The following is a 21,150-nucleotide window of genomic DNA, read 5'->3' on the forward strand; positions in this document are numbered from 1 at the left end:
TTGTTAGTGGGTGGTTTCGCTTCTTTATTGACCTTGGTTTTATTTTTGTCTACTTCAATCCCTTTTCGGTGGACCAAGAACCCCAAGAAATTTTTGGCTGCTACCCCAAAAGCACACTTGAGGGAATTCATTTTGAGGCCATGGAGCCTCATCCTTTCGAACACTTTCCTTAGGTGGTTGAGGTGCTCCTCCTCGACTTTAGACTTAATCACCACATCATCGATGTAAACCTTCGCAAACCTACCAATCATATCATGAAAGATGGCATTCATGGCCCTTTGGTAAGTTGCATCGGCGTTCTTCAAGCCGAACGGCATAATGACCCACTCATAGGTTCCAAGCGCTCCAGGACAGCGGAACACTGTCTTCGGCACATCCTCTTCTGCTATGAATATCTAATTGTACCCTGCGTGTCCGTCCATGAAAGACATTATCTGGTTCTTAGACGCAGAGTCTACCAGCATGTTGGCTATGGGCATTGGGTATTCATCCTTATGAGTGGCTTTGTTGAGATCCCAAAAATCAATGCATACCCTTAGCTTGCTGTTCTTTTTAATGACAGGGAAAATATTAGATAACCATTCCACATATCAGGCGGGTGATGAGCACATTTATGTGTGAAATCTTAGGGCATAAAGCATACATTTTACCACATTGGACAGAGTTACTCGCTGCTTTCTTGTGCTTTTCAGGTTTTAGGTAAATTCTTGTGAAAATGGAGGAGATGATGGTAAGGAAATATTTTTAAGCTATTTAGAGGTTTTAATGGCATGGATACGTAGCCCATCGAGTCAGTTTCGTAACTGTTCAAACGGCACTTGATTCCGAGTTGAAATAAAGAAGTTACGGCCGTTTCCGTAACGAAGCGCGAAAATGGTCTATAGGGGTTTATTTGTAATTATTGATAGTCGGCCGGAGACAAAGTGAAGCGAAAGTTCGGATTCCAGGGGCCTTAACGCAATAATTAGAAGTTATATTTCTTGTACCTGAAAGATTCCATTTGGAGGGCTCTGGACAGTCCAACTTCAACTTGAGATATCTTGGGTTCCCGAACTCCAAATTGGACGAAATTTAGGTCTATTTTGGGTGATTTTTTGCAACGAACACAATGGTGAGGCTTATATAAGCATCCCATGCTCCATGTTTTCTGAAGGACAGAATGGGTATTTTATTTATTCTTGAAGGAATCCTAGTCATCACCCTTACTCTCTCTCTCCTCCAACTTCTCAAGGGTACTTCTGAAACTCTACTTGGGATAGATTTATTTTGAAAGATATTCTCTCACCTATGGAAAGTTGAAAAGTCAAATCATATTTGATTTTATTGCTTGGAGAAGATATCTACAAAGAAAATGAAGCACTTGTTATAATTAGAAGTTTACTTTTCTAGAAATAGAAGTTCTATGTAAACAATTTTCTCTTCTTCTTCTTTCTATTTTTTTCCTTTTTTCTTAGGATTCAAGGCATTGTAAAAGAGGAAGGAGAAGAGAATATTCTCTTTTCTTAGGGAATATTTCTCCTACACTTCCCTCTTCTCTCTTCTCTGCTCTTCCCCCTATAAATACCCCTGCCCTTTGGGTTGTAAGAAGTTAGTTTTTTAGTTCAGTTTTTAGTTAGTTTCTAGTTCAATTTTAATTCAGTTTTTAGTGTAATTTTTAGTTCATTCACTTAGTAAAATTTCTTTTCTTCTTCTCCTTCTAAGTTGTGATTTTTGGCTAGTTTGCTTTTTTATTTTCATTTAATGGTTGTAATAGGTTTAGTTTATGCTTTAATTTTAATTTAAGTCTTCAATTGGGTTGTAATTTCTTAATTCTAGTTTAGGTTTTAAGCCTTCTAGTCTAAGTTCTTAAGTTGATGACAAGACTTGAAGATTTAGAAGAGGAGGTCATGGTAAGTTTATGCAAGTATTCAAGCTTTTCAATTATATTCATGCAAGCACATCTAGGTTTTACTATCTAAACTCTCAATCTCATTCTCCCTCTCCTCGATCTCTCTCTATCTTCTTCTTTTTCTCCCTCTATTTCTTTTATTTTTTTTATATGATTGTGGTATGTGGATGCACTTTTATTCCCTTATTTCTTTTTATGTGATTATGAAGTATGGCTGCGTTTTTGTTATTCCTTCCAATTTACGATAGTTTGATAGGTTAGATGCTCATGTGTTAGGATGCCAACTAATCCCTTAATTTTGTTAGATGCTTATGAGTTAGGATGCATTAATTTTCATTAGTTTCATTAGTTTAATTTAACACTTTGATTTGGTTCACTTTGCATTACTTTTAAGTTAATTAAATAGAGTGGCGTATATCTCCTCGTGTTCGACCCGTAGCTATGATTGACCCGTATGCTTGCGGTATTATTTTAACTCAAACAACGGGTCTTATGAATCCCACCTTAAGCAACAATTCTATTTCTTCCTTGACTTTTAAGACGACGTCCGGTGCCGTGCCCCTGGGCAACTATTTTACTGGTCTAAAGTTGTCCTTGATAGGTAGCCGGTGTTCAACCAGCTTTCAGTCTAAACCTGGCATCTCAAAATAATCCTAAGCAAAACAATCTTTATATTCCTTCAACAAATTTACAAGCTCAGTCCGAAATGACTGGTTAAGTAGACTGCTAACAAAGATGGGACACTTGTCCTCTTCCGTCCCTAAATTAATTTCTACCAACGAGTCTTGAACTTTAGCCAGGGTCTCCTCGATCTTGGGCGGCGCCGGCCGTAAATCCTCCATTCTAATTTCTACCCTGAGTTCTGTTCCTCTTTTGGCCATTACTTCGGCCACCAAGCTTTCTTCCTTTGACATCCTTCTCTCCAGGCCAGACACCGCCAGCCCTGGTAGGATGTTCGTCACCGTCTTATGGTTTGCTCTTATCATAACTCCCGTTGGCATCCGATTGCCCGTCCCTAGTGGACGGCAACCTCAGTGGTCCCGAAGTTTCTTTCATATGGAAGGTCTCCTCCATTACGGTGGCGGAAGTGATCAAGGATGTTGGTTGCCCGTGCTCATCGGATCCTGCAAATCTGATGGGGCCAATCCGTCCTCCATACAAAATGGCATCGGCGTGACTTGCCTCTACAATAAAGGGCCTGCTATCGACCGTGACTACCTTGATATCCCCTCCATCCTGCCAAAAGATGAGAATCTGGTGGAGGGATGAGGGAACACAACCATGGGCGTGGATCCAATCTCGTCCGAGCAAGGCATTGTAATAGGTTGAGGTATCCATGACGAAGAAAGACATAATGGCGACACATTCACCAATCCTTAATTCTATCGGAAGGACCCCTCTTGGTTTGGTGGCCCTGCTTAGGAAATTAGTTACGGACACTTCTGTCGAAATGAGGTCTGCTTCATCCTTCTCCAGTCGCTTCATCATTTTGGCCGATAGGATGTTAACTGCAGCCCCATTATCTACAAGAACTCGAGGCACAGGCTTGCCTTCCATATGTGAATGAATGTACAGGGGTTTCAGGTGTTGGCACATCTCCTTGGAGGGTATGCCCAGGACATCTGGTATCCTTTCTCAGACTATGGGGGTGTGGACTGTACACTCGGTTTCTCTAGTAATAATGGTTCGCACGCCTTCTGCCTGCTTGTCTTTTTCTTCGAGGGGAACGGTCTCAATGTCCATTACCCTAGATGTCGTCTCTTTTAATATGTCGTCGTTAAGCTGATTTGTGTGACCTGGTTGGTACTCAAATATTCTAGGCAGGACGTTAACCATGGAAACCTGGACTTGTGTCTGAATGGATCCAAACATCATACTCACAAATTCCACAAAGTCGGCCTCTTTTGGTTCGGCTTGCTCTTCTGGTTGTTCAACCTGTTCGGTTGTGTGGTTGGCCTCCTGGCTCGAGGGCTGCTCTTTAGAGATCTCAAAGTCGCTTTCTTTGTTCTTGTAGTCAAACACTTTGGACTCCTTGACTGGTTTCCCCCCCTCAGGGTTTTTGGCCTCTTGGCTTAGCTGTGGGGCCTTCAGGGTTGGTTGGTTCGTGGTCATTGTTGCATCCATGGTCTGGCCTTCCCTCGATGTCCTCTGAGAATGCCTAATGGTCACCTGTCTTCACTGCCATCTTCTTCTTTGGGTCATAGTCATTTCGGTCCACTTTGGTTCAGGTGGAAATTTGGGATGGTGGGCAACAGTCCAGTCTTCCTACTTTACTGGTTTTGGTATAACTGCTCTTGGTCTGACGATGGCTTTTCTTGCTGTAGCGGCCATTGGCGTCTGCTGGATACGCTGGCCCTGGTTGGTCGTATGTCTCTCTTCATTTGGATCATAATGAGTCCTGCTTGACTTTGGGGCTCGTGGCCATCTGTTGTCCTTACCCCTCTGCCTCTCGTGGGACATTGATGATGCTTCCACTTCAGAGAATGGTATGTCCCCCCTTCGTGGTTGTTCTTCGATCAGTCGGTTGCAATGAGTGCAAACACCCCACTGGCCTATGGTTCTTTGGATGCCAAAAAGGCAGGCTCGCCGCTCCATTCTTTAAATGAATTGAACGGTTCCGATCGTGCCACCCTTTTTCCTTTGTTACCTTCCTGGGAGGCTTCCTCATGCCTTATAGATACCTCGTATTATTGGGGTTGCTTCTGGGCGACTTTGGACACTTTCGCCGTCACTCTGTCTGATCCAAGTGCCCTTGCAGCCCTTGGGGAGACCGGCACGGTCTGAGTTGGACCTATCCTGGTTCGAAAGGGTGCGACCTACGGGTTTAGACTGCTCTTCTAGGCGATCTTGATTTATCTTGTGAATTCTGGCTTCTTTGGTCTGCTAGAGATAGCGGCGGCATGGCCTAGGGGTTTTGCCATTTTTGACAGATCGGCACTTATCATATTAATGGGAAAAGGGTTCTCGTCGATTAGCATCACCCCTTTCTCCTTCTCGGGAAATTTGATTCGCCCTTCTGTGATGGTTTTCTGCAAAGCATTTCACAAAATGACACAGTTAATGGTCGTATGCGTGCGAGTATTATACCACTTACAATATTTCTGATCTTTGAGATCACGGCCTGTCGGTATCTGATGGCCTGGGGACAATTTGATCTACTTATCCTTCAGAAGTTGATCAAAAATAAGCTCAGCCTTTGATATATCAAAGGAATATTTAACCCTGGCGTCAAAAGTCCGCTGAGGGGCTGGCCTCACCTGTTCGGGCTGCCTATCGATGGTGGCCTGTTTAGTTAAAGCCTTGCAAACATAGGGTTTTCCTTCAGCTATTTCTGCTACGTCAACTTCACAATCCACAAAGCCGACTATTTTATGTTCACCGGCCCCTAAAAGGGGGTAACTGCCAGCGGTGGTGTCCTTATGGTTGGTCTCGATGGAGGACGCTTTTCACTGATCGTCCTCTCTCAGTAGTCCCTCGTAAGGTGCTACCTGGACCACCAATTGGTCGAGATCTGTGAAGTTCTGGCTAACGAATCATTTTCTAAGTTCCAAGTGTAACCCGCCAAGCACCATTTTTGCATACTTGCTTTTATGTAAGATTGTTGGGCATTTATACTTGGCTAGCTTAAAGCGGTTGACGTATTTGTCCACTGCCTCTCCTGGTTCTTGGCGCATTCAGGCCAGATCCCCAATGGTAGTCTCTGGTTCAGTCCTATAGAACTGTGTGGAACAATTCCTCCATCTCCTGCCAACTTTAGACCGAGTTGGCTGGTAAGTGGAAATACCTTGTGAAGGGCGAGCGCGTTAGTGAATTGGGGAAGAGTCTAAGTGTGATAGCATCGTTCGCTCCTAGGTTCCCACACTCAACAGTAAAGCAGGCGATGTGTTCAATGGTGGACATATTGTCTTCACCGAAAAACTTAGTAAACTCTGGTATCTTCTAGTTCCTCCCGAGATCAATGTTGTCCAAGTAATCTGGGTAGGGCTTCCTGTAAACAGGCCATGCGACTGGCCTGTAAGCGGGATCTAGCTATTCTATATCAATCGGGTTAACTCTTCATAATCAACTATCAGCCTGTTCCCTATAGGTGGCTCTGGGTTTGTGGCCAAGCTTGGTCCTGGCCCCCATGGGCCCATTGTAGGCCATGTAACTCGTGGCTGATCGGGAATATCCTTTGGCTTGGAGCTATATCCTGCTCCCCTTCAGCCTAGGTTAGGAAAAGGCGTCCCGGCCTGGTTCTAATTGTGGTATCCACCCAAGGGGGTAGCGATTGCCCCTGTTCCTAATGGGTTCTGACGGGTACTTGCCCCTGGAAAACCAGTATTGATACTAGGGCCCTGTGGTGCCCCTATAGATCCAAAGGGGTCCATGGCTCCCAGAGGAACAATATTGGCCATTTGGCCAACGACGACCGTTGGGCGATAGGCTGGGTTTGCCCCTGGCAGGGCCATGTAGGTTGGTACTGCCTGCGTCCCATCCGTAGTTGCGGGATTGGTAGGGAAGAACATGGTGTTTGCGGGGGTTCCAGTTCCCGCTTGGTACAGTGGGTTCTCATATGTCGTCTGTTGGTCACCCGACACCGGAGCCTGGCTCGAACTCCCGACAAACGCGGTTTGTTGTCCGTAGCCTGTCTGACCCGTGTCTAAATCGGGTCCAGCAATTTGGGAGGCTGCTGTGTCATGCCCCTATCCCGATGTAAGATATTTTGCCACATAAGGATATGACTAGGACAATTACACATCATCCCAACACCTACCAGGATCGCAGATACAGTGTCCCGAGCCACAGTCCACCCTGTCATCATATATTGATAATAGGTAGGAACATACAAAAGGAAATATACCGTTCCAGATACAGAGTCATTGAAAGCGAAATTAAATTAAATCATGTGAAATTATAGAGCATCGGTTCTCTAATGGTAACACATAGTACAATTCTAGCATAAGTAACCATTACTCTCCCTATAAATAGACACACAGTTTACACATGATTGTGGAATGAAAATAGAAAATAATAAAATAACGAATAACCGCCACAAGGGCACCAATCTTGGGTGTACATCTACATCCAAGTCACAGCCTTGGGTTCCACTTGATTCGCATCCAACAGTGCTTATCTAAGTAGTACCTCCTGCATAACAACTAAAAAAAAAAGGGGTTACGCAACGGGATTAGCTATACTAGCTAGTGAGGGAGCAAAGAGGAATGCACATACACCACACAAACAATATCAATCAGAATGATGCATGCTAATGTTAGATTCATTTTCCACCTAGCACACAATTCTATTGGTCAAGTATATGCCAATGTGATAACTCGGGAGACACTGAGGGCCACTTATCCTATCGCCCCAGTGAAACCTCAATTATCACGAAGGGACCTACGCCGGTAGAAGCCATCATGACCACCCAATGGCAAACCCCGATAGCCATCACTACCCCTGCCTTGGCCTCTCCTACTTTCACAGACTGCAGGTGCTCAGACTATCCAACACATAAACTCCTGTTGGCAAAGGTCGTAGCATAAGGGAACAAGCATCCTAGCCGCAGATATACTATATGCAAGTCCTATCATCCCGAGAGGTATTCCGGATGCATCAACGTCCCATTCCATCTAGTATCCGAATAACAGCACGGCATGACACATACAGATCAGGATGACATACAACAGTTTTCATAATTAAATAAGTTGGGGTTCCGGTACCGATAAACCTGGCACCGTAGTCCGATACAATGGTGAGGATGCTATCACATTCATAACAATTCACATTTGGATAATAATGCAATGTGCACAATGCTTATAAATATATACTAGCATGCTTAAGATTTCATATTAAATATATATTCAAGCCCAACAAATCATCCAGAACCCACTCACCTAACACGGGCGCCGCCACGTGTGGTTAACATGAATCTCACCTGGGCTTCCCGCCAACCATCGAGTTGGGTAGCCTAGGAATACAAAAACAATCATTAAAGCATGCATAGAAGGGTCCCATGCTACCCCTATATGGTTAAAATCATATTTCAACCAAGACAGCACGAGCGAACTCATGGGCGGTCTCAGTAGAAGTGAATCCGTCCTTGACTCCGTTCAGGCCAAAAGGTAAAAGCAGAGCGAGCGAACCCACGAGCAGAACTTCTTGGTTGAATCCGATTGTTGATCCGTTCGACACCTGAGGCAATCATAAAAGGGAGCAGATGATCGGGTGGATGTGCTTCTTGAGTCCGCCCCTGCATCCGTTCGACACCTGAGGCAATCATAAAAGGGAGCGGATGATCGGGCGGATGTGCTTCTTGGGTCGGCCCCTGCATCCGTTCAATTTCCTGAGACAGACCCAAGAGCAACAAGCCCCAATCGGAGGCAAATAGAGTGAATCCGTGCCTTCGTTCGCTCAGGCCAACACAAAGGGTTTATACTCGGCGGACTAACGGGCGGTTCCACAATAGATGGATCTGGTTGTTCATCCGCCAGCAGTCTCTTTTGAGATTTCAGAGGGCTTTTGCTCCAGCTTGAAGCTTAGAGCTCCCTTAGCTCTTAGCGACAATGGGGAGGTATCTAAGCCTTCCTAAGGTCACTAGGTCCTAGGCTCACCTTATGGATCCAAGATCCTACAAGGTTTGGGTCTCACATTGGTCCAAGGATTGGGTTTCAAGGTTCAAACCATGGATTCATTAGCCATGGCTGCAATTGCAGCACTTAGAGGCCTAGGTCAACACCATTAGTGCTCCCAACTAAGGCTGAGCTTCACCTTGAGCCCCAAATGGAACCCTAGGTTAGCCCTAGCTCAAGAAACCATCAAAATCAAGAAGAGAAGAAATGGGGGAGAGCTAGGTTTGGGGAGCTTGCCTTAGTGAGCTTCCTTCTTCCAGCCACTCTCTCCATCTCTTCTCCTCCTCTTTCTCTTCTCCCTTGGGTCTGGCCAACTTGGGAGGAGGTGTGGGGCAGCCAGCCATCTTTGCATGGCTTCCACCTTATTCCCTTCCCCTCCTATTCCTCTCCTACTTCTACTTCTCCTTCCTCTTTCCTTCTTCTCCTTCTTCTCTTGTCTCTTCTCCTCTACGGTTTATGGGGGAGGGGGAGAGATAAGTGAAAGAGAGGGATTTTGGTTATTCTTTAAGGGGTTAGATGGGCCTTAGGGTGTGTTTGGTTTAGGTACCCCCAATCACTTAGTGGCCCTTAGGTCTTTAAATGGGTTTTAGTTAGGTTTTAGGGCTTGTTTGGTCATAGTCATAGCCATTAGGTCCAATAGGTCATGTTTGGGTGCACCTTAAGTCCATATGACTCAATTGTCCACTAAGGTCTGTTTGGTTTAAGCTAGGATGTATAAAACCCATTATTCACCTAAGTTAAGCCTTGTGGGCCCACTTTCATGGCCCACTCAACCAATCAATGGTGAGGGCAGGGGTCTATATGGTCCAAAGGTTCAATTAAGGTGTCTAGGACACGGGGATGTGGGTCCTATAGGAAAATAATCCAAAATGGCTGATGACAGCACGAGCGGATCCTCGAGCGGATTCAGCAAAAGTGAGTCCGTTCGTGACTCCGGTGCTGCTGTCATGGCCAAACTTCAAGGCAAGTTGTGAGGCTTTGGCCCACACTTCTAAGTCTTCGAGGGGATTCTTATTATAATATTTTCAGTTTAGGGTCATCAGTGTTGACCATGGCCATAAGGCATTACCCTTTGGGTAAGGTCTGGTTTGCCCCGGGGTATAGGGGTATATTTGAGGTGCGGGTGTAACACGCTGCCTCAGGGAGGAGAAATCCCAAAGGCTGGACTGGCTCTGGTGGGGCTTCCTGTCTCTGAGTCGTCAGGACCATGATGAGTGGTCGAGGAGACTATCCTGACTACTAATGAAGAAGTCAAAGCGAGCCTGCTGGTTCTCAGCAGCCTGGTTTTGCTTGTGGATCAGGTGGCAGATATCCTCCACGATCGGTCTAATGGTAGTCACTAGGTGTCTCATGTCTACAGACATAGGTTCGAGAGCGTTATGCATAGCCATCGTGAACTGATGCAATAACTCCTCGCTACTACCGGTGTCTTAAGAATTAGAGCCCTCGGTCTCTTGGACGTCTTTGGCGGCCAAGGGATTAACCATGTCGTCTTCGATGACCACTTCCTTCTTGTTGTGGGTCTTTGCTGCTTTCTTCTTTGGTCTCATTATAAAACCTAAGTCTATGAGGGTCCCACCAGGCGTGCCAAAATGTGTTGGTGGAAGAAATGTCCAACACTCTCACAAAATGGCACAGGGGCAAAATAGGTGCAGGGCGTGCTAGAACCTTTGACGCAGGCTCAAACGGGCTGGGATTTGCCTATATGACTTTCAATCAGGGAATCTAGGGTTCCCTCGTGCCTGAGTAACTCTAAAGACCTTTGGGTTAGACTTTAAAGGTATCGGTCTCGATGGGATTCTTAACAACAAAGCGCAAGATTGTCAACAGGAACTTATATGATATGCAAAAGAAACACAGAAATTGAACAAACTGATTGAATAATGGAAAGTAAACAAGCCAATACCAGATCATACCATTTTATTGAGGTGGACGAGCTCCTAATTCCTCCCAATGGCTAATCCGTTGACTGTAATGTACACTTCCCAAAAGAGAAAGAAAACAAAATGAAGCACTAACAAGTAAATGCTGAAAGGTAAATGCTAAAAGTAATGTGTTGAGTTGTTGTGTGTGTCCTTATGTACGACAGCTCCCTTGGCTTTTATAGATGGACCCAACAAAGACTCTGTCTGGCAGTTGCAGCCGCCATTCCCTCTAGTGGCCTTCATGCCCTATCCCCTTTGCTCGCCACGTGGCCCCTTGCTGAGGCATTTTCCTGATCATGTCCCTTCGTCTATGTTGTTGTGGACATGGTGGGCCTTATCCCTAAGCTGGGAAATAGGGAGCACTACCCTCGTTCTCTTTGACCTGATCAGCCTACGCCACCCTCATCTGATGACATGTCAGACCCATTATTGAGCATGAAACGAGCCCCAACAGTACCATATTTGACCCCTTGTGGATCCTCTCCTTGCCTCCTTGTGGGGCCCTGATGGAGTTGATGGCCGATCGGCCCTTGAATTACACCAAAAAATATATATATATATAAATTAATATATAATAATAAACCACAAGTATGGTGCACGAACAGAAATGTTCAAATTAATATATAAAAATAATCCAATATTATGGTGCACTAACAGAAATGTTCACAAAGAGAACTTCTAACATTACTATATATGCCATCACCGAGAAGATGGGAGACGTGAGAGGAGGGCTGGTGGCGCCTTTGCATCGAACTGATTCAAGGTTTTCTAGTCACTTGTTGCAAAAATCTCAAATGGATAATCAGTCATTAGGATTCCCAATATGACCAAAGAAAAAAGTGCAATTAAGTTAGCCTTTTTTGTTTATGAAAGTGTAATCACACAAACCACGGATCCGACTCCTCTACTTCCTCCCGCCCTGTATTGCCGTGCGCTCCCACATATAAGTGCGGTGGAAAGTACCACTTTACCCTTATTTGGGCAAGGTGTTCGGGTAGGGGTAAGACAGTACATTCCATCTTGCTTGTGTGTGAGGTGCACATGGCAATAGGGGCATGCGGAAGAAGAGGAATCGAATTGCACAAACCACACGCCAATCTCAAAAGATTAATCGATTTTTAGGACCATGGAATGACGGATATACACAACACACACCACACTCAAATAATTTATTGGATTTCCATGGTGAGTATTTAATTAAATTTTTTTTTTTTTCTTTTTTTTGGTGAACAGCATCTCATTAGTCATGACTTTATAACTGGTCACCCACCCCACCTCATCTCATTTAAACACTGATGATTAACTTCACTTAGTTCCTAAACGTACATTAATGGGTGCCCAAATGCCACCCAACCAATGGGTTTAACGGGTTAACCCCATACTTCAATAACAAATATATTATTGTAGTGGAAGTGTGGAACTAATAGAGCTTAATTTTTTTTGGTAATTAACTAATAGAGCTTTTAATCCTTACTAATAAGTATTTTAAGATGTTTGTTGTAATAACATGAATAGCACTTCTACTGAAAATACAGTGTATATATTATCATGTTCTTTCACACATCTATTGCGCATGTTTACACAATTTTTTAGGTATCATTCAGACCATCTTCAATAGTTCTTTTTTCAATCAACATGTCTTGTTCTTTCTTCAACTGTACCTTTTTAGAAGCTTGTGTAACATCTATCTCTTAGCTCATGTAGCTTACACACACACATTAGTTCACTCAAAGATACATCATAAAATGGTTTTTATATTCAAAATACTTGACGTATAGATGGAACCTCCTAGATCCATCAATCTCTAACACAGCTCATCCCAAAACCTTGCATCCTCCTCATCACCTCTCACCCACCCTACATTCCAAACTCAAACTCATCCCATCAACCTTCGCCATATGCCCAAACCTTCACCTCATCCATACTTACGTCATCCCACACCCTCAACCCCATCCCAACAAGACCTACCTAAACCCACCTGCTACACCCAAGCCAAACACTCTCCAAAGTGGCATCAGGCTATGTCTGAGGAGTTTAATGTATTGATGCGTAATGGCACATGATAATTTGTTCCACATAGGCCGGACATGAACTTAGTTGGTGGCAAATGAGTTTACAGAATTAAACAAAAAGTAGATGTGACATTGGAATGCTTTAAGGCTCATTTGGGGTCTTTATGGCAGCATTTCTATTCCAAAATACTGTTTATCGGTCAAAAACAATTTTTGTGTTTCTTTGATTTTGGAGTAATACTGTATGAACAAATGTTGTATGGTAACACTGGAAAAGAAAATTGTTTCTGCCACTAGGAAAAAGAAAAAAAGAAACATGTATGAATTGCATATTATGAGAAGAATTTCTTCTATTTTGTGGTGGTGGTGGTGGCAGTGAAGATGGAGGTGGAGGTGGAGGTGGAGGTGGAGGTGGTGCTGGTGCTGGTGCTGGTGCTGGTGCTGGTGGTGATTCGTGAATATTGAGTCTGTATCGTGCACTTTTTTGCTTTTAGTTTGTGTTCCTATTTTTTTGAAGCTTCTTTTTGGTGTTTCTCAAAACCATGGTAGAACCATTTCTATTACCCAGTTCATATAAAAAAAACACACACAAAAACGGACCGGGCAACACATGCAAGATCTGTTCCATTTCTGCCGCCAGAAACAAAAAAAAAAAACACCAGAAACATTCAGTCATGTAGTGAAACCTACAACTATCTGGACTGTTCTGTCATTTGCTATATCTTAGAGTTGGCCCATTATGCCTTCTTACATGGAGTTATGAATGATGAGGCATATATGGTCCAACCACCAGGTTTTGAAAATTTCTCCCATCCACATCATGTTTGCAAATTACACAGGTCCTCTATGGACTCAAACAGGCGCCCCCGGCTATACATAGTTTCATTGGTTATCTCAATTTCACATCCAAAATGGGTTATTTGCTTCTACAACAGACCCCTCTCTATTCATTTACACACAAGATGCAGTCAAGCTATATGTTATCATTTATGTAAATGATATTCTTGTTATAAGAAACTATCCTAACCATGTTACTTCTCTTATCAATCAGTTAGGGGTTAAAATTTTCACTGAAATATCTGGGTCCTCTCAGCTTCTTTTTGGGTATTGCAGTTGTTCCACAAAAGGCTGGTATTATACTCTCAAACAGACACGTCTCTACCCTCTATTTCCTCTCAGGAGCTAATAGTTGAACCGGATTCTCCATAAACACTCATCCCTCTCCGCTATTTCCCCACAAGACTCTCACACTCTTTAATGTTATCCTCACTCAGATCAAACAGACACGACCCTCCCTCCTATTTCCTCTGAACAGACAATAGTTAAACCGCCACGCCTCTCCTCTATTTCCTCTCAAGGCTCTCACACTCTTCAATATCAAACAACTCTACAATTCAGCAACCACCGTGGCTGTGTCCTCTCTCTCTCTCTCTCTCTCTCTCCACCATCTCTACAATTCACCTGTCTCAAAGCAGTTTCAGCAACCATTCATTTGTATATTCTAATGAGTTTTGTGGTGAGTAGTAATTTAGTCTTGATGTTTATTGTCTAGTGTTTAAGTTTATTCTTTTTTCAAATTCATATTACCTCCCATTCCCAAGTCTACCACTAACTTATTTTCTTAGAGTAATGCATCAACGAGTGAAATTACAAATTCTATATTTCTCCAGCCAGTTATGCACCAATGTATTTTCTTTTATTCTCTACATCCTCATCATTCCTCTGGTCAATGGGAAATCAGACTTCCACTTTAAGTCATGAACTTTGAATTGTAATGAAGTAGAGACATTTCCCATGGAAATGTAGAGTGGGGAGACCATGAAAGTTTAAATTAGATTTTCCATCTTATTTTCCTTTTTCACTTACCTTTTATATATATATATATATTGGATTGGATTGGATTGGATTGGATTGGATTGGACCTTCAAAGCACCCACCGAGGGCAACTTAAATTAGTATCCTATACAATAGCCAAAATAACATACAAAATTTGAATATTCCAAAAATATAAGAAAGAAACATTAAACAATCATCCCTGGGTATATATCCATAACTTTGCAAACCTATTATTTTTTTAAAATAAAATGATTCATCTGAACCACCTATAAGCTACAATGCAGCTAAGGGGGGAGCTTAGTCGAATTTTCAAACTTAGAAAATTTAAAAAAAAAAGGCTAAAGAAGAAAAATATAGGTAACAAGAAGAAGTTGTGCCTTGAAGTACAATGAATTGCACTTAATTCCATTAGCTTCCTCCCAGATTTTATGGCTCCTTCTTGTGATGATAGAGACAATGGTCTTAGGAAAAGGTTTCTAAGCACCATAATATTTGGCCTCCAACAAACTCTGGTTTTAAGGGGTTTTTTTTTATTCTTATCAATTTAGAAATGTTTTAAACTGCTATTACCAACCCTCATCCATGTCTCCCTCAAACCTATTCCCTTAATTTTCTACTTCACAAAATAGGATCGAAGCGTAGAGATTTTAGAAGTCTTCTTCAATCTCAGCTGGACCACAACCTTTGTTCGCCACTTACTCGGTGAGTTTAGAAACCCAATTTAAAGGTTATTTTTTTATTGTTTTTTGTTGAAGAATCTCCTAAATGAGAATTGTGCGCAAAAAAAAAATTAATTGCTATTCCCATCCGTCACCCATTTTTCCATCTAACCTATTCCCCTTAATTTAAGTGATTAAAGTGTGCTTCCAACAAACTTTTTCTTTTACAGTGAGGCTACTGAAGTTTGCTTTGAGCAGTATAGGGACTTGTTTTTCTTACAGCACGGCAATCAAATCTGGATTCTCGAATTTTTCAAACATCAATCAGACTTTGAGTTTGGATTGGAATTTTGATTCAATTGAGGAGTAGGTCTATTTATTTATGGTTGTTGGACCAGTAGTTCTAGGGGTTGACTCAGTTCTCTCATACTGTTTCTCATTATTAAGAAAAGGTAACAAAGATAAAATACGAGCTTGTTTTATAGCAATAGTAATTAATCATTGTTGTTTCAAGGTCAATCTATTCACTCGTCTAGATGAACCCTAAACCCTAAACGAAGATGAAGATAAAGACAATTTCTGGATTTTCATTTTTCATTTATATTTTTTATTTTATAATTTGTTTTTATTAATTTAGTATTAAAAAATGAATATGAATTTAAAGTGAATCTGTTTTCATTTTAGAAGGGCTAAAATCACTTATTTTGGCTTTTTGACCCCATATTGTAGGGTGGATTTGTTGACTGAAAGCCAAAGCTTCACACAAACCCGATACCGATGTGAGACAGAAAGCAACAAACACAAACAAGGGATTGTAATTGCAATGGAAAGCCTTGTCAGTGCTATCAGAAATCTTATATATATGTACTATAACCCCCCCCCCCCCCCCCCTAGTTCCAGGTGTTTTGTTTGAACTGTAATCTTGGTGTTAGGGCAAAAGGGAAGTTTTCCAACTACATTTGAAAATGGATTAGTTATCCATAAAGATAGAGAAAGCTTTCTTGTAGTTCTGCTTCATGCTCTAAAAAGTTAGAAAGACTTGTCAAAAATCACCGGAAAAGCCGCGCGGCAGGCAAACCGCTAGCTAAGACCCATTAAGTTTTATTCAATACACTGACCCGGTGAGTTCACAAATCAAAATCCATTTAAGATTAATCAATTTTATTGTAAAACCTCTTACTTTTATATCTTCTCTTCATTATATATATATATATATAGTTTATCTAATAAAAATGTGGGAAGCAAAAAACCAATAATAGATGGACACACGGACTCATCAATATAAATTCTCATGTCGTCAATCAACCAAGCACTGTCCTGACACTCAACATGACAACATGTGGCAATAAAAATGAATCTTTTTTGCACTACTTTGGTTGTTGTTTACCTAGACTACATAGCAAAGGGCAATTGTCTCCTTATGAAGTAATTTGAAGAGGAAAGCGATGTTAAACGCAGTTCAGTCAAGAGACGTTTCTTTTTAAGGAAATTTACACATGCCACCCCTGAGGTTTGACGAAAGTATATTTTCACCTCCTAGTTTTGAAAAATTCTCCATCAATTCATGACTAATACTGTTAAAAATTAGACTTGAACTGACGGAATTGCCCTTACAAGAAAAAAAAAAAAACACCTGCAACTCATCTTCCCCAATCGATTTTGGGGAAGATGAGTTGCAGAAATGTGATCCTTATCGTACATATCAAATGCATCTTTCAGCTCTTTCATCCCATTACCGGCGTCTGTATCACCGATGGAACTTCCACGGTGGAAATCGGCAAATTCTTTGAGATCGATGTAGCCATCTCCATCGGTGTCGATCTCTGTTATCATGCGGTGAATCTCCTCCGAAGAACTTTCAGAGCCTAGAGCATTGGAAGAGAAGTGATTACAAGTCGAGAAGGACATCTTCTTCTTCCTCTGCAGTGGTAACAACAACTTCTATAAGCCTAACGATTGGAGCAACTTGAGCTCTTGTATCTTCGTCTTCACCGGCTGCGACTTTTGTTGCCTCTTCCTCTCCCTCCTCTTTGCACTCTGCCTCATTACTCGCCATGATCACTGCAAAGAACAACACAGTGGAACTCGGGAAGAGAGATTCTGACTTTTGAGAGATTGAGAGATTGGGAGTGAGAATTGAAGGCAGAAGATGGGTTTTAAACCGTACTAACCCCTCTGTAACCTATTAAATTGGTAAAAATTGAAGACAGAAGTTATAAAACTTGAATAAGTGAAAAGAGAGAGGTGTTGGAACCGTGAAGCTTCTGAAACACAAGGAAACAGGGAAAGTTGGAGATCCTCAATCTCGAATCATCGATTTCTTCGACGTTCTCGCTGGAGCGGGAATCGGCGCCATTTTCGCTGCATTGCTGACGGCAGACGCCGGTAATGATCGCCCGTTGTTCACCGCCAGATATTGGATTAAAACATGGTTAACTTAGGTTGCAGGATTGATCATGTTGGAACCTGCAACGCTTATTATTTTGTTTCTTTCTACTTTTTCTATATCTCTGTACGTTTCAATCTGCTGATGATGTTCCTATTTTATTTTGTTAAGTGTTGATAAAATTGGTGAAACATTTCTACAGGGAAAGAAGGGTATTTGGATTAAAATACCTATTGAACTTGCAAATCTTGTTGAAGTTTCTGTTAAGGTAACTAATTCAGAAGCTTATCTGGAAAATTGCATTTTATCTATAAAAATTTCTTCGATTTCCTGCGTCAGTTCATGTTTCCCTGAATGATTAATGGATTTGCAGGAGGGATTTTGGTTCCCTGAATCTGATTCATGTTTCCCTGAATCTGATTAGTAGCAGTAATTACTTGTTCTTAGAAGTATCAATGGCAATCTAATGTTAAGAGTTGTTATTGAGAGACGATGATAATGAAGAAAACTACTGAGGCCAAATGCTGATCTTCTCCTTCTGGTACTTCACATAGACCGCCGACGCGGCAGCGATGGAGTAGACCTGAATGAAGACCACCGCCGGCGAATGGTAACTGATGAGACTCTTGCCGGAACCCAATTCCACCAGCAGCAGCGCCACCAACCCCAGAGCTGCCAACCTCCCGTTGAGCCGCTCAGTGAAAGGGCAGAAGCCGAAATCCACCTTCAGACCCTCCGACACCGCCTCGTTCAAAGGCACCGGCGGCAAGAATACTCCACCTTTCTTGGTCTTGGATGATGGCGACGATCTTACCTTTCTTGGTCTTGGAATTGCACGGCTTTCGTTTTTTTTTTATTTTTTGGTTATTCTTAGAAGGGCAATTTCGTCAGTTCAAGTCTAATTTTTAACAGTGTTAGTCATGAACTGACGGAATAGACTTATTTGTTATCGTTTGCAAATCTCAAGGGATACGAAGAATTTTCCAAAACTGGGGGGTGAAAATATCCTTTCATCAAACCTCAGAGGTGGTATGTGTAAATTTTCTTTCTTTTTAAGGCATTTGAGGAGTTTCAAGGTATAAACCAGACAAAAAAAGTAGAATTTTTCTCCTCTCAGGTTCCCTGCCTGGTCAGGTTCGTAGGTTCCTCTCATAGAGAGGGCAGAAATGACGATCTCTCCCCACCCGGTCAGTGTGTTCGAGCAGGGGGTGAGGTTGTTATTTTCGACCCCCTATGAGAGGAACCTACGAACCTGACCAGGTAGGGAACCTGAGAGGAGCTAAGTCCAAAAAAGTAACCCCCAAAAATCCAGTTCCAAGCCCTCCACTATCTAAATGGAGCAAACTTCCTCCAGGTTACTTTAAAGTCAACTCTGATGCATCATTTCTCCAACACAATGCCTCAGGACATCTAGGCTTCACTATCTGGGACCAGTTTGGGAGAATGGTAGCCGCTGTGTCTGAACCAAGCCATTTCAATTCCCCTCTGTTGGGCGAGGCCATTGCATTGCGCACAGCATTGCTAGAAGCAATCTCTGAAACCCTCGACAGGATTCATGTGGAATCAGATAACAGGGACCTCGTTCTCTACGTGGACAACCCAATGAAGGCTCCCCCTTCCCTCTTAAGCCCCATTTTAGAGGATATCAAGTTTTTAGCTTCTCAATTTGAGGTTTGTTTGTTCTTTCACATTTCAAGGGATATCAACTCGGTAGCTGACTCCCTTGCTCGAAAGGCCTTGTCCCTAGCATGCTGGACGTCATGGCCTATTTCCACTCCCTGGTTTCAGGATCTTTGTAATTCGGATGCCTCAGCTTTGCCATTTCAATAAATTATCCTTAACCAAAAAAAAAAAGAAGGGTAATTTACACATATCACCCCTAAGGCTTAACGAAAGTATGATTTTACCCCCCAGTTTTGGAAAATTCTGCGTATCCCCCTGAGGTTTACAAACGTTAACAAATAAGCCCATTCCGTCAGTTCATGACTAACAGTGTTAAAACCAAAAGGTAAAGTTACAGAACTACCCCTTCCAGAAAAGAAAAAAAAAAGGTGCAACTCATCTTCCCCAAATCGATTGGGGAAGATGAGTTGTAGGTATCCAAGTTGGAGCGATCACGAGAGCAAAACCGACACCAATTCCAAAGAAATTCGACCCACCATGAGCCGTGCGAAATCTGGAGCTAGACCGATGCAGTCGAAGGTCTTCAAAGATTAAGATTCATAAGAATTGAAAATAAAAAAGACAACTGTACAATGTTGACCCTCAAGATTTCTTCTGCATTTCCTCCGCCTGCTTTAATACAGCTTCTTTTTCTTTTAGAAAAGCTTGCATAACCGGAGGATCAAAGGAAGGAGGCATGGTGCATGGGCTTGTATCTGCAGGACCCTTAACCATGGAATCCATCATAAACTTCTTCACCAACCCATCTGCAGGGCAAGCCATTGTCTCCGAACAAAATTCAATGGCACCTTCTTCTGCATCTTCCAACCCAACCTCTCCGAGAAAGCAAACATCTTCTCCTTCTGCTCCTGATTGAATTTCGTCCTGAACCATTTCTGCCCATCTGAGTTCGTCATGGTTGCCGTCATCATTGTCCTTGCTGCAACTATTTGATGGTTATCTAACGGACCCGACAATCTGGTACTCAAAGCAAGCAACATTTGAGGTGCAGATGGGTAGTATGAAGACGAGAGCGGTGGTGGGGAGGATGAAGGTGAATTGGGACTCTGCTCACGAGCGGCTATAGAAGGATGCGGTGAGGGGTGGTAGTGGTGCTGGTAGAGGTCGAAGGAGAGTGAGGCTACTTCAGACTCACGGCTTTGGAAGTTGCGGTGGCATCCACAAGCGGCGCATTTGAGGGAAGTTGGGTCGGTGAGGGTGGCGGAGGGAGATGGCATGAACTCTCCACAGCCATCCAAGGTGTGGCCATCTAAGCTTGCGGCGTGGTTTTTTTGTATGCGCTTGAGTATGCCGTTGGGGATGGATAACGTCTTGGGAGTATGGTGGTCTGCTGTGGACTTAGGTAGTTGGATCGGTGGTGGTGTATCTGATTCTGTTTCCTCGGCTTTGGCGGTGGTGGGGTTGAGGGTTAAGTTCATGGTTGAAATTGAAACATTTAGGGTTAAGGTTTAAGAGATTGGTTAGGGAGCAAAGAAGTTAAGGGTTCATTCCATGTCCATGGAAACGGCTGCTAAGAAAGGAAGATGACTGAGACTTGGGTTGGGTGAGGGACTTTGGGTGAACACAGAAACAGAGAGCAAGAGAGATCAAGGAAGAAGAAGATGATGATGGGATTGGATATTGATGATCAGTGATGAGACTTGAGAGATGAGTAACAAAAATCTGAGTTTTTGTTCCCTACAAGGATACCTGCAATTCATCTTCCACAATCGATTTGGGGAAGATGAGTTGTAGGTTTTTTTTTTTTTTTTTTTTTTTTTTTTTTTCTTTGAAGAGGTAGTTTTGTCACTGTAACCATTGATTTTAACACTGTTAGTCATGAACTGACGGAATGGGTTTATTTGTTAACGTTTGTAAACCTCAGGGGGGCACGCAGAATTTTCCAAAACTGGGGGGTAAAATCATGCTTTCGTTAAACCTCAGGGGTGGTATGTGTAAATTACCCCAAAAAAAAAAACGTTTCTTTCTTTATTGGATCATGGACATAGGTTGCCAACTCAAATGCCTGAGCCTGCCGTGTATTTAGGGCACAGTACGGAGGTGAGAAAGATGATTGATTCTGTAATTACTGGGCCAACAAACTTGGTGGAGGATATGAATCTCCGTTACCTCTTTTCAATTTGGCTCTCCTCCAACTGTGACGAGAGCTG

At 42.7% G+C, this 21,150-nt stretch overlaps 1 protein-coding gene and 1 long non-coding RNA gene across 2 annotated transcripts; both read right to left on the reverse strand.

The window, feature by feature from the left end:
• Nucleotides 1-2,719: 2,719 nt before the first annotated feature.
• LOC122660026 lies at nucleotides 2,720-16,790 on the reverse strand. Its single transcript, XR_006332601.1, has 3 exons — nucleotides 16,668-16,790; nucleotides 12,399-12,405; nucleotides 2,720-2,731 (listed from the first exon to the last, which is right to left on the reverse strand). It is a non-coding gene; the product is annotated as an uncharacterized LOC122660026 (long non-coding RNA).
• Nucleotides 16,791-19,645: 2,855 nt separating this feature from the next.
• On the reverse strand, nucleotides 19,646-20,418 carry LOC122649903 (zinc-finger homeodomain protein 9-like). Its single transcript, XM_043843163.1, has one exon. It carries the CDS (start codon nucleotides 20,416-20,418, stop codon nucleotides 19,735-19,737), a length of 684 nt encoding a protein of 227 aa, XP_043699098.1. The 3' UTR covers nucleotides 19,646-19,734.
• Nucleotides 20,419-21,150: the final 732 nt, after the last annotated feature.

Source organism: Telopea speciosissima, chromosome 1, assembly GCF_018873765.1.
Source record: "Telopea speciosissima isolate NSW1024214 ecotype Mountain lineage chromosome 1, Tspe_v1, whole genome shotgun sequence".
In the NCBI taxonomy this organism is placed as follows: domain Eukaryota; kingdom Viridiplantae; phylum Streptophyta; class Magnoliopsida; order Proteales; family Proteaceae; genus Telopea; species Telopea speciosissima.